Raw genomic sequence first — 14001 nt, 5'->3', positions numbered from 1 at the left:
ATAGTGCCCCGGGTCCTCGTACTAGGTTTTTAAGAACAGAGAAATCTCACTAGTACTAGCACCGTCCATTCTCTGGACTCCTGCTGATTAATTTCAGTTACTGTGTTGAATAAAAAATATTAGAGTTTCAAATTACTTTTCCATAGTGGGAAGGAGCCATTCCCATGCTATCATATTTAGTCTTCCCAGTGGCCCCAAAACGGACATTTTACAAAGCATTCTGCTGGGCTGGAAGTAAATGAACAGGCTTGATAAATGTTTTTTTTTACTTTTGTTGTTTTCTTTTTAGTGTTAATGTAGCTACATGGGTAATATGGGAGTCAGGCCTCATATTTGATCTCCTTAATATGGTGCTTATGTAAATAGACTTCATGGCCTCAGAACTTGCCTTATCATCCAGCATTTAACAAGTACATATTAAGCACCTACTATCAGCAGGCATCTCTGTCTTAGGCTGGGGGAATAAACCAACAAATAAGATCAAATGATGCCCTTGTGAAGTTTAGATTCATTTCTAGATATCGACAAAGCAAATAAATCAAATAGTGTTCCAGATAAGCCCAGCAGTTTAAACATGTTTAAAAGATTTAATTATGTGTATGTGTGACCTATCTGCATGTTCACCTGTGTGAAGAAGAGGGCATCGGATCCCATTACAGGTGGTTGTGAGCCACCATGTGGTTTCTGGGAATTGAACTCAGGACTTCTGGAAGAGCAGCCAGTACTCTTAACCACTGAGCCATCTCTCCAGCCCCAAGTCCAGAGTTTAAAAAACAAACAAACAAACAAACGAACAAACACATAGGAGCCTTACTGAAGAGAAGGCTTTAGTTTTAATTATGGCTGTTAAGGAAGAACTCATTGAGCAAAAGCTTGAAGAAATCGGAGATCTCAAAAGTCTTACGGAAGAGGTAGCAAATGTGGAAAGGATGAAGCAGGGAACCTGAAGGTGGTTAAGATTAGATCTGGAGAGACTGGAAAACAGGAGCAGGTCACAAGATTAACCAGGGAAGGCTGCAGGTCAAACAGCCCCTTCCTAGTTAGAGAAGAATGTTGGCTCTTTTTCTAGGAGATGAGACACCACAGGAGCATCTTGAGCAGAGGAGTGGGATTGTTGGATACGGGGCTCATTGGAGTCTCCCTTACTGCTTTGCTGAGAATGGAGTATGGGAACAAGGGTAGACTCAGAGACTAGGGTCCACCACCGAGGAGAGTGGGAGCCTGCCAGTGGGAGAGAGAGTGCTCCATCACCTTTCTCAGTACTAAATGTATGAACTTAGCCTACACGATCCACACATCACTTCACTGGGATATATACTGAGAAATGAACGCATTGCTGGGTATTTTACACAGTGTGATTATCAGAACAGGTATATGTAAGCCTTGGAGGCCACATGGCACAGCAGTATAATCTTGTGGGATCACGATGCCATAAGTGACTATTTATTATTGAAGTATTGTCATCCACCGCAGGACTAGACATCTTACTGGGTGGTTTTATCACACATGTGTGCAATGTGGACCTATGAGTGCTGAGGGAAACTTATTTCAATCACCAGAGCACTTTTATCTTCCTTATGTTATCTCAGGAGAGAGTTAAGGGAAAACTCTACCTCACTGTTATTGGGGGGGGTTGTTTTTGTTGTTTTTCATGAGAATCTTGCTTGGAATCCTGCACATGTATTTCCTTTGTCTTGTATGAACCTCTTTTAATAGTTGATCCTTTTCTGAAAGTATTCATCCCCAGCCCTAGGTTTGTTTTAAAGGAGACATGAAGTTCGCATCCCACATAGCTCCCCCCTCCAACACACTCCCAATATATAGTCACACAGAGTGTGGTAACTGACTACTGTTTGGGTTCTTTTATATATATATACCATATCTATTCAGATACAGTTTTATTTTTGTGAGTTGGAGATGATAATTCTATCAAAAAACTATGCAAAACACAATATCCCTTTTGGAAATAATGAGACCCCATAAGAACAATGTGTTGAATGACATGATCATAACATGCATGCTACTCTGTCACAGATTATTGATTAGATTCATATTCATATGGAATAATTGTTGAGATGAGTTTATTCAGGCGTATTCCCATCTGATAGCTCCCAAGGATGCAGCCCACTGGAAAGCATTGCTAAGACACACTGTATTTGTCAAATCCTCGTTTTAGGCCCCAGAGGGACATTGTACTATAGGCACCAGTGACTGATTTTCAAGTTGAAAATTTGGACTCAGAATCAGCAGTGGTTTTGCTGAATGGATAGTAGGACAGAATGAATGACATATTGTCTTGGAAAATCAGACACAGGAAGTGGCTGAGACGTTGGGTGCTACAAAGAAGCAAAAGGCTTTATTCTCCTTTACATGACTCTTTAAATCCCTGGTGTGTACACAATAATACAGAATGGGATAAACATGTGGTTAGGGAAGTTTTCAATGCACATTAAGATCATTGTAGCTCTTGGTCATGCACTTGTTTGATGAGATCTTTTTTTTTAAAGTCTCTTTTTCTTGCTCATGTGGGGTTTGGGCCACCAACTTCTCACAAGGTCAGTTCCATGAGCCCGGGAAGTGGTTTCTTCCACAACTCTTCCTTCAGGGGAGGTTTGCTCCCTTCCAATTGCTGTAAGCCTTTTAACACTGAGATAGTCATGTGACCTCTTTGTGAGTTAAATTGCACTAACAGAGTTCTAAAAACAAGTGTGATCAACCTAGGAGCTTCGTGAGGGAGCGGGAGCACAGAGGAAATTCCCCCAACATTCAGCCTCTTCCACTCTTAACTACTACAGCTGGTCCTGGTTTCTAAGTACATAAAATCTCCTCTAAGTGGCTTTGCTGTCTCCAATTACTAGTTCACCCGTATGCTTTCTATTTCTGGATCTAGGTCATAAGGAAGGCAGAGGTGTGAGCTCATTCTGAATAGTCTTGTGCTCTGGGGTGCTTGGTTCCTACTTTCAAGGGTTTCTGGACAGTTGAAGAAGAACTATCCACTCTCTAGGAGTGTTAAGTCAAAAGCCTAAAGCCGCTTTTCAACTTTTGCAAGTAGCCACCAGTGCTTCCTAATGAAAATAAGAACCGTGCCGTACAGCTCATGCCATACAGCTCACGATGAGCTCCCCATGTTTGCTCTCCCATGTTTTCAGTTCACTCCTCCAAGTTATATCCAGAGCTCTGTTAGTGAAGGTCCTCAGCAAATGAAATTAGCAATCTAGAAAATAGTTGCCTTGGTCTTAACTTATTTTTTTTCTTTTTCTGAAAATAGGTTTCGTTCTCTCACCTAATATATCCTTATTACAATTTCCCTTCCCTTTACTCCTCCCATTTCTTCCCCATCTTCCTCCCCATCCAGATCTACCCTTTCTCTATCTGTCAGTAAAAATAATGAGGCTTCTAATAGATTAGAATAATAAAATAAAACAAAAATTAACACATCGGAATAAGACAAAACAGAAGGAAAGGGGCCCAAAGAAGTTGCACATTTTTCTGCCTCCTGATCTTACTGGAGAGAGAACCAAGGCCAAGAAAGCTTTGGTGATTTGCCAAAGCCCACATGACTAACAGAACCTGCGAGCCCTGTCTCCTAGCCCCTAAGTCTGGAACTCTAATATTGAGTCCATTTTCCTTGCCTATCCTCCAGTGGCTTCCCAAGTCTACTAGAACCCCATTATACATTAAAATTCTTAGTCCATTTTACTGTACAGGGTGCATAGACAAATAACTACTAATAAAAAAGCAAAATTGTAAATATAATGGGCACATACTATTCTCAGAGTTAAAAAAAAAAAAAACAGAAGATACCAGAGGTTTCTGGTTTCTCTGCCAGCCTGAACTCTCCAGAACTATGTCGGTGATGCTGCAGAAAACATGAGCCTCTAGTCTCCCTTCTGCAAACACATTCCCCTAAGAATTAAGGACAGGAATACTCTCTTGCCTAGTTTTCCTCTTAAATCTAACACCTGAGGGATCTATATTTTACCTGCTAATAATTGCCATAGACTTTCCACATTATATTTTTTCAGAGTTGCAGAGGCATGGGAATGGAAGGCGAGTCTACGGTATGTTTGTGTGTAGTCATCAAGAAAAACAGCCTGTGAAGCTCTGTGATGGTCGAGCTGCGGATTGCCCATAAAATGTGAACTGGCTACTGTGTCTTTGATGTTTCTTTTGATCAGTGCTTAGATGCAGAGCCTTCTATTTCATACATCTTCTTCGGACAGGCCTCTTAGCTGTACCTTAGGCCTCTATGACTTCATTCCCCATGTTGATCTTCAGTTGTCCTTTAGTTGTTAATATGCTGAAGATAAACTGAGATCATCATTAAAATGATTGGGCATGTTCATTTAGAAGGGGGAACTCCCAAGCTAGGTGTTAGGGCGTTGGAATGATGATATGAGGACTTTGCCCTTTCATATGCAAATCCGACACAAGTGTACAGCTAGAGCAGGTTGGTCAGATCTATGGTCTGTGCACTGACAGAGCAAGAAGGCTCTGGACTCCTGAGGAAAATCAGGATGGCGCAGGATTGGCAAAGAGCCTACCCAGTATTACCTGGAATGACCTGAGAGGAACAAAGAGAATCACTTAATGTCTCCTGCCCGCTTCCCAAATATCTACTTCCGGATTAAAACGAAGCCTGGCAAGGCTCTTCCAGGAGCCTTTGGGAACACTGTGGCATATGGCCAAACCTCTCCATGACTTTCTTCCATTGAAATTTTAAAGCAACATATGCTAGTTTTTCAAAGCTTTTCTCAGTCTGATCTAATGTTTTGGGTTTTTTTTTCTTCCTGTACTAAATATTGAACGTAGACTTTCATTCATGCTGGACTGTGTGACTGAGCTAACCTCCCCAGCACCAGTATACCTCTGCTAGTGCTACTATTACAGTTTTATTTGGCCTGGTTTCAGAGTCTATATTAGTAGCAGCTGGTGGTATTAAACTGTGCCCAAAATAATGTACTGGAAAGTTAAGACCTATCTCTGACATGTCCTCCTTAGTCTCAGTTACATTCTCTTTCTATCTCTGTCTGTCTGTCTGTCTGTCTGTCTGTCTGTCTGTCTGTCTCCGTCTGTCTGCCTCTGCCTCTCTCTCTCTCTCTCTCTCTCTCTCTCTCTCTCTCTCTCTCTCTCTCTCTCTCTCTCCGTCTCTCTCTGTTACCACATGTCAGCTGTCATGTGTGACATACCTAGGCCTTGCACTCTTGCACTTGTCTTAGAACATCTTAGAATTCAATCACTGTGGAATTCTTTGTAGCTAATTTAAGGGTGGAAGGCTGGTGGTGGACATCTTATTTTACCAACACAGCCTGTTTTTACCCCTGGTAATGTGAGACTTGATTCTACTGGGTAAAGATACTGTTAGATTTCTATCCAGCCGAGTATGGCAAAGGGAACTGTTCAGAGAAGGTGCTTTTTAAAAAATAGCCACCAGGTGTCAGCAGAGGATGGGGAACTCTTGGCAACATCTGCATTATTGGTTTTAATTTACTGAAGCCGCTCATACCCATTGGCAGGAAGCCTCTGCTGGGCCCCTTTCCTCACAATTAGCATCAAATGCTTTCTCCTCGAGTCTGCATTATTTCTTCACTCTTTTCACATGTAACACTTAAGTCTGGCATGCACAGTGATAGTTCTACAAAATAGGCTATTGGGGCAAGACAAAGGGAGTTACCATAACAAATCTCATATGTGTTTTATCAAAGTTCAGAGACTAATTCGACAGCATACAATGTTAAGGTTCCCTTTTGCCTATGCCTTTTCTTTCAAAAAGCAATTTATCGTGTGTGTGTGTGTGTGTGTGTGTGTGTGTGTGTGTGTGTGTGTGTGTGTGTGTGTGTGTGTGTGAGCGCGCGCGCGCTGGAGCACATGTGGGTGTGCTGTTTTTCTCTAGTTTCTTATCTTGCACTTATTTTGGATATTTTGACTAGAAATCTGAGATCTTTAATAGGGAACATTGAGCTGTAGGCTAGGACAAAACTAATGAAGCACTTAAGCCTCAGTTCCAAAAGTGGCAGCAATTGGAAAACAGTTACTTCTGAATATGTCATCAAGCTGCAAGTGAATCAAAGGATACAGCAACTGTGGGATGGTGAGGACACAAACCAACACCTGCCTTCACCAGCCACAATTGCTGAGGCCTGGGGTCTGCAGGGAATGGAGAGTAAGGGCTAACACACAGCCCTGATCCCACTACCTTAGGTAAGGGCCTGATAAATGCACAGGGCTAGAGTTTAGGCATATTATAAAGATTTCAATTGGAATGATTGATGATATTTGACAAATAGCATTATAAACAATACCAAGAGATATTCAGACTCTTCTGGCGCTTTATAATGAATAAGGTATTGTAGGCGGCACATCAATGGGGATTCAAAACTGTCTAGAATATTTTCTTTATAGAGATTTTGATGATAACGGACAAGAAGAATATCCTCGTTCTTAAAATGTTGTAGAAGATGGCCATAAAACCGACTCTACCCTTACATACCATTGATGAAATGAGCCAGCATTTTTTCTGGGGTCATGCCTAGCTCAGTCACACACATTGGAGGAGTGCCTCTCAGAAGTCTCTTAAGATGTTCGTAAGCAGCTTTTAAAAAAATGTCCTTTATTAACTCGATTTTCAATTAATATAAAAACTATGTAAGGGGAAGATATAATTTGTATACTATCAAAGTGTATTTGCTGGGTGACAAGTTTTGGCTAATGGTCTCTAACATTTTTTGATGTTGAGGGTGAAGCCTTCAGCAAATGCACCTTACTTGTGGAAGCTTGAGTCTTAAAGTATGGCCATATTGCTCTGTGTCTGTGGTAGTTTGATTGAAAATGGCCCCCACGGGCTCATATATTTGAATGCTATATTTGTATTCCCTCTGTTGGTGAACCTGTTTGGGAAGGATGGGGAGGCGTGGCATTGTCGGAAGAGGTGTGTCATTGGGGGTGGACTTTGAGGTTGCAAACTACCACATCATTCCCAGTTAGCTCTCCCTCTTTGCCTATACTTGTGGATCAGGATGCAGGTTCTCTGCTTCTGCTACAGCACTGTGCCTCCCCACCTGCCTCCATGCTCCCCACCATGGTGGGCATGTACTCCCTCTGGAACTGCAAGCCCCCAAAAACTTTTTTAAGTTGCCTTTGTTGTGGTCTCTTTTCATAGCAACAGCGGAGGAACTGAGATCATATCCATTCTTATCTCTTTTGGCAATAGTTTCATGTTCTGTTTTCTCCCTTTTGCAGATCACAGGGGCGATCCTGTTGGCTGTTGGAGTCTGGGGAAAGCTGACTTTGGGAACCTACATCTCCCTTATTGCGGAGAACTCCACAAATGCTCCCTACGTGCTCATTGGAACCGGCACCACCATTGTGGTCTTTGGCCTCTTTGGATGCTTTGCTACGTGCCGTGGTAGCCCATGGATGCTGAAACTGGTAAGTATATCTCAGCATAATGTGCTTTCTCAGTTATTTTTATAAAACTATAAAGTCACATGACACTTAAGTAGCCCTTCTTAAAGTCACAAAAAAGGTTTTAATATTTATTGATTTTAATTTTACACTAGACTCTTAACTAATCCACCCTTTAAACCTCCCTGTGGGAAAAACCACTGCAAACACAGCCTGGCACAGTAAACAGAGTCCCGCCTTCCTGAGGTAAATTGGCAAAGCAGTGGCCATTGATTCCAATGAACAATTAATGTCTTCTTGGCAAGATGCCCTGTGCCAGTCTCAAACCAGCTTAGAAATCCCTTGTAGGATGTGATGTGCAGTGTTGGTGGGCACGAGATCGTCCTGAACCTGTTCAGAGATAGGCAGCAAAATGAGGAAGCACACCGTGCTATACATACTCTGGCCTTTAACGACAGATGACAGGGGGCACTTCTGAATCAAATGTATGTGTAGTCATTTACTATGAGATGTGGTTAAAAAATGGAGAAGTGTGCACAAATGTAAAGCAGCTAGCTGCACAGCATTGCTTCCTGGTCATGCTCATACATACAAAGGGCTAATGTATAGAAGTAAGCTTCGGCCCTTTCCCTTTTTAAAGCAGAACCGCTACTGGCGGGTAGAAATTGGAAGTAGGAAGACCTGTGGGCAGAGGCAATGAAGTCTTCCCAATAATTGGAACAATTACAAAATAGAGCAGTCAGGGCTGGGGTGGCAGCTCAGTGGTGTAGCACTGAAGGCCTTGGGTTCGATGGCAGGCATTAAAAAGACGGTAAAAAGAGGATTCAGTTTGCAGGTTCTAGCTCACCTCTAAGAAGTTGCTTGAAAAGCCTTGTAGACAGGGCAATGTCCTGTGAGAATTCTAGAGGAGACAGTTTTCTAAATTAAATATTTTCATGTTGAAAGTAGACAACACTTTGGAGTACATGACCCTTTCCTGTCTCTCCTGACTGATCTGAGCTGATGGACACAGTATCAGTTGAAGTCTCCTTAGCATCTGTACCCCCAAAATGTTTGTACATATTAAAATGACAGTCTTCTATGAGGATACTCACATGGGAAATTCTAGCAAGAGTATTTATATTTCTGAATTTGCACTAGTGATACTAAGGACTTGTCAAATTGCCCCTGGCAGAAAGATGCTCACTCTAAAGAAGCCATCTTAACTATGCGTCTGTCTGTCTCTCTTGCCCTCTCCTTTTACCTCTCTATCCATGTGTCTGTGTCTGTGGGGGTGGGTATATATACGGGAGCACAGGTGCCCACCGAGGCCAGAGGCATTGGATGCCCTTGGAACCGGAACAATGGGCAATTGTGAGTTGTCTGATATTACTGCTGTGAACTGAACTTGGGTCCTCTACAAGAGCAGTCTGCTCTTAACTCTTGAGCTATCTTCCCAGCCCTGAAAAGCCCTCCTCTTAATCCTGTCTTGTGACTTTATCCTCGTTCACTTCATTTTTAGTATGCCATGTTCCTGTCCCTGGTGTTCCTGGCTGAGCTGGTTGCTGGCATTTCTGGATTTGTGTTTCGTCATGAGGTGAGTATACTCGGGGAGGAAAGACTCAGTCTGTGTGAAGAGGAGTTTTGGAAATGAATGGCATGTGTAAACAGTGCATGCAGGCTAAGCAGGAACTTCCCCAAACTTTTTCACCCTTCAATGTTGATCCTCACTTTTCTCAGTAGTTCTTTGGTAAAATGATTCTCCTCTCTTTTTGAAAGCAGTGACTTCTAATAAGGATTAAACACTCCTTTGAGAGTAGCTTTTTCCACAAAGCATTGCGTGCTCTTAAAAAAAAAAAAAACGACACTAGAAGCAAGCAGAGCTAATTGTCTTGCCTGTTAATCCATTCTTATAGCACATAAAGAGCAAGAAAGCTGTAACAGATAGGTGTGTGGTAGTGGAAAATAGAACATCATAGACAGTGAATGCACTGAGGAGTGTGGCTGTGGCTCTTGAGTGCCCAGCAGTCTGTCTCAGGCTCTGTTTTTGCCCTGCAGAGCTATCATCCCGGAGAGCTTAGCTCGTGGATGTCCCGTTCCTTTCCCCACTGCCCTGATTTTGCCCTTGACTGTGGGTAGTATTCCAAATGCCAAAGCTAACTTCTAGAACCTGGTGCTCATGGATGCTGCCTCTAGTTAGACTGCCCATTCTTACAGTGAGCTGAGAGAAACGGGATGAAGTGGTGGCCTCAACAGCCCTGCTGGAAGGCCTCAGTACATGTGTGAAAACCAGAGGTCCTCTTCTCCCTTTTCATTATATTCATTAGGGATTGCAATCTCACCCTGATTACAAAATAAAAGTTGACTTTGGCCAAGTGGTGAAACTCACTGGGTAACAGTCTCATTGATACCATTTACTTGGACCTATGTTTTAAAGAAGCCTGGATTGCCTTCAGGGCAGCCACGGTCTTGTTTCTTAAGCCTGTGTCCTCGGGGTGACACAAGGCCTATTCTATATATAACACCCCCGCCCTGAGAACTTACGAGTGAAGTGAGGTGACAGAGTTGGCTATGGTAGCCACTTTGGCTTGTAGCGTAGTGCCTCACAGGTAGTGTTTCTTTATCTCTTATAACTATCCAGTGGGCATTGCTTCCAGAATTTAGTAAGGAATATCCCTGCTTGGGAGAGTTAGCATATTTATCTTGGAGGCTGCCACCAGATAATTATTGCTACTTTCTGCTCTCCTAATTCAGAGGCATTACATCAATCAGGCTTTAGTTTTTGCCATAAGCCTCATGGCCTAGTAGTATATCTAACACCTCACTTAGCCCAGATTTCAAAGGGATGGAACTGGAAAATGATCCGAAGGGCAAATACATTCACTGACAAGGAGAAAGGGTTTCATTAACTTTTTACTAACAAGAAAACCCTGTCCTTTAGACTCTTTTATTTTGGCCCCGGTAATTACAGTTAAGTGAAAGATGGCTTTTGTCCCACTCCTACATGGTAGAATAGAGGTCAGTTTGGGGCCAATACCTTAATCTTCACATCACGCTGGTGTCTGGTCTATTACCATTCTGTCTCCATAAGTCAAAGAATGTTATAGAAAGGAAGTTTGCCGTGAATAATTAAAAGAAAAATAGCTAGAACATTCATGCCTGATGATTGGCCAGTCAGTCACCTTTATAGCCCTTTTAAAACCTACCCAGCCACTTTAGTGAGCCATCTGAGAGGCCTGGTTCCCATTTTGTTTTTAAATCCCTCACCTAGTTAAACCTTTGGTGAATTTTCTCAGCTCCTTTGTCTTAGAAAACAGGACTTTCTCTCCCTAGTCACCATCAACTGAGAAAATTTCAAAAGAAATGGTGCTGGGGTGGAAACTGGTAGGAATCTGAGTCAGAGTAGGCCACAGTGGACTGGATATACATTCCCCCTTATCTTCTGTAGATCAAGGACACCTTCCTGAGGACTTACACGGATGCCATGCAGAACTACAACGGCAAAGATGAAAGGAGCCGGGCAGTGGACCATGTGCAGCGCAGCGTAAGTTTCAGGGAAGGAGACCGGTATAAAGCGGGCATGTACAATTCTGGGCTTAACCCTCTAGGCTTGGTAGGTAGGTAGGTTAGACCAGTTGCATATACCGTTGATTCTCATTCTTGAATGCTTGGTACAGTTCTGTTTTCAAGAGTTGGTTCCAAGCCTTTGCCCAGGCTTTGGTTTTCTAGGAAGTTAGCGTCAAGAAGACATATGCTCCTTTGTGTCTTGTATTGGTCAGAACCTGAACCTGTCAGCAATACCCCTTGCCCTTAAAAGCTGAACCATTGGAAAGGATGGAGGTAGTGGGTGTGTGTCAATCTAGCTAACAGCTGATTCCTGAATGCTGGCTCTTTAGAATTGGTGACTCTAGGCTAATAGAGAAGTCAGGTGAGCAGCATCTACTTGGGCCAGTGTACTAAAGATGGAAATGGACCAAAAGGAAAATGAGAACCTGTCAGGTATAGTCTGCAAAGGGGAGAATGATAGATATAATTATATTTACACTTCATAAAATTAAAAAAGTAAAAACTGTAAGATTTTCAATTTTATTTTGATAACATTTCAGACTTTTTGGAAAGTCAAAAACTATATGTTCATTGAAAGATCCCCAGAGCAGGGAGACCCTCACTCAAGACTCAGGATGACACGACCCCTCAAGAACTCACGAGAGACCGATCTTGATGCAATCAACAAGGGGTTTATTGATAGGGATGACAGAAACCAGTGCACTGGGGTTGAGACTCGTATCCCACGCAGGGGTAGAGGAGCTCGACCTGGAACGGTTGGGAGAAGGGGTATTTAAAGGAAAAACCATACCGAATCACAAGGAAGAACCTCATGTTTCTCGTGATTGTTCTTTAAGATTTTAATCTAACTTTATGGTTAACCAGTTCCTGCTGCTATGGTCAGCTGCTATTATGGTCAGCTGCTATTACGGTTAGCTTGTTTCTGGAACAAAGTGGCTGAACCAGCTGGTGCAATTACTCTTTCTGTGATCAGCTAGTTTCTGGAACAGGCAGTTCCAGGGCCCGCTTTTGGTTTCAACTTTTGTCTAGGTGGCAATTTAAAACTTTTTCCTTTCACTCAGGTTTTACCAAACAGAACTTTTTGTCTCATTTGCTTTCATATTCTCTATGTGAAATATCAGAAAACTTTTTATAAAGGGGGGATATCGATAATATTTTAGGCTATGGGGAGGGTCTTATACTCTGTGTTGCAACCAACTGTGCCACTATAGCACAAAAGGAGCCATGGGCAATAGGCAATACAAAAACATATGGCATGACTAGTTCTTTACTAAGAACACCTTTAATAAATGAGGCAGGTAGTAGGCTGTAGTTTACCAATATCAGCTTTCCACCCCACATTGAAATCATTTTCTCTAAGCTATTTCTTTACTTACTATCATAGGTCCAGTGGAGAACTTTTAGAAACCATTAATGGTCTATCAGTATTCTGGGTGTAATTAATGTTACATCTGCATGTTTCCAAGCACTCTTACATGATTGTGATGTTTAGCAAGGTCAGAGACATATTACTCTACTTGGGGAGGTCATAAGAAAGACAGCTTAATGTAGCCTCAGTTTTCTTCTCAGAGTTCAAATGGGCACCAAAGATGATTGATAGTACATCTTAGGTTGATTATTCCACACCAAAGGTATATATGCTATATTGGGAGCCTGGCTGATGTTTTGTGTTCCCTCTTGCTCTCTCTGTATCCCTGACTATCTTCCCACCTCTGCCTTCTGAGTTCTGGGGTTAAAGGGGTGTGCTACCACTGCCCAGCTTGATTCTTTTCTCATAGAAGCTTCAGGGGTAGGGGTCACAGCATTTGCTCAACCACTCTTGCATTCTTTTATTTTCTTGTTAACAGCTGAGCTGCTGTGGCGTGCAGAACTACACCAACTGGAGCAGCAGCCCCTACTTCCTGGAACATGGTATCCCCCCCAGTTGCTGCATGAACGAAACTGATTGTAATCCGCTGGATCTGCACAATCTGACTGTGGCTGCCACCAAAGTTAACCAAAAGGTACATCTTCCTCCCAGCCCTAATGGGACAGGCAGGTGATGTGTGTTCAGGAAGATTTTGTTACTTTTGTGAAATTAAGACAAATAGATTAGAGAAGGTAGTCTCAGAGGGAGTTGAGCTTTCTTTGTGGTGTTTGCTCGCCTAGGAGAAGCCCTTGAGGCTGCTCACTTCTGAAAGAGGAAGCTCTGCCTCCAATTGGTCTCTTGTGGCTCTCCCACAGCAAGCCTCCACCAGGCACAGCTATGTAGGTTTAGCAAATGGTTCCTGTTAACCTCGATGCCTGTGTCAGACAGAGAATGTTTTCTTTTTTTCTTTCTAGGCGCCTTTCTTCTACTTAATATACCATTGAAACATGAAATTATTCACAGCTGGGTGCCAGTCTTTGGTAGGAAGAAGGGAGTAGAGTTGACAGACAGCATCTGCTTCTGCTAGGAGTGTGGCCTTTATTTTGGGGAGTTCACTGGGGTAGGAAAAGAAATGAACAACTGCAATTCAACTCACTGTCAAAATCCAGATTGCCAAAAAGGGGAGCAGAAAAAATGATGGTGGAAGGAGATATAGACATCAGCTCATAAGGAGAAAGGGAGAACGAACTTCCAGTAGTCAGAGAGAAGGGAAATCAATTCTGTATTACATTTTACAGAGAATACAATAAAGACATGTTACAGCTGTGTGTTACAGCTGTGCATGGATGCTATCAACATTCTTAAACATTTAAAGAAATGCCCTATATAAACTATGATTTGAGAAACAAAGGAACAGAATATACTATTGAGATTGTCTTTAATTCTGTTCTGTTCTCTTCTCTTCTCTTCTCTACTCTTCTTCTAATATCTCCCCAGTTCTGTGTTATATGGGCCATGCGCTTAATAAAGAGATGATAGCTGTTCTCTCAAGATTAGAATATTATGAGATCATTTCTTTATTTTACCCATTTTATATTGGGATCTGTAACAGTGAGTGCTTTGGTTCATGGGGCTGGTAAAAGCAACACCCATCCAAGTTTTGTTAAATATAAACATTCTGTTTTGGGAAATTTAAGGACCCA

General features: G+C 42.3%; 1 protein-coding gene across 1 annotated transcript in view; it reads left to right on the top strand.

Moving 5' to 3' along the window:
• The window catches only part of Tspan7 (tetraspanin 7), a 97232-nt gene that overhangs the window by 73039 nt on the left and 10192 nt on the right, over nucleotides 1–14001 (top strand). Inside the window, exons 2-5 of the mRNA NM_001398737.1 lie at nucleotides 7240–7428; nucleotides 8906–8980; nucleotides 10832–10927; nucleotides 12798–12953. Coding sequence (NP_001385666.1) covers nucleotides 7240–7428; nucleotides 8906–8980; nucleotides 10832–10927; nucleotides 12798–12953 — 516 coding nt within the window. The remainder of the gene's footprint in view (nucleotides 1–7239; nucleotides 7429–8905; nucleotides 8981–10831; nucleotides 10928–12797; nucleotides 12954–14001) is intronic.

Source organism: Rattus norvegicus, chromosome X (assembly GCF_021556685.1).
Source record: "Rattus norvegicus strain SHRSP/BbbUtx chromosome X, alternate assembly SHRSP_T2T, whole genome shotgun sequence".
Classification (NCBI taxonomy): domain Eukaryota; kingdom Metazoa; phylum Chordata; class Mammalia; order Rodentia; family Muridae; genus Rattus; species Rattus norvegicus.
The sequence above is the reverse complement of the archived record's forward strand: the minus strand, read 5'-3'. Positions and strand labels throughout refer to the sequence as shown.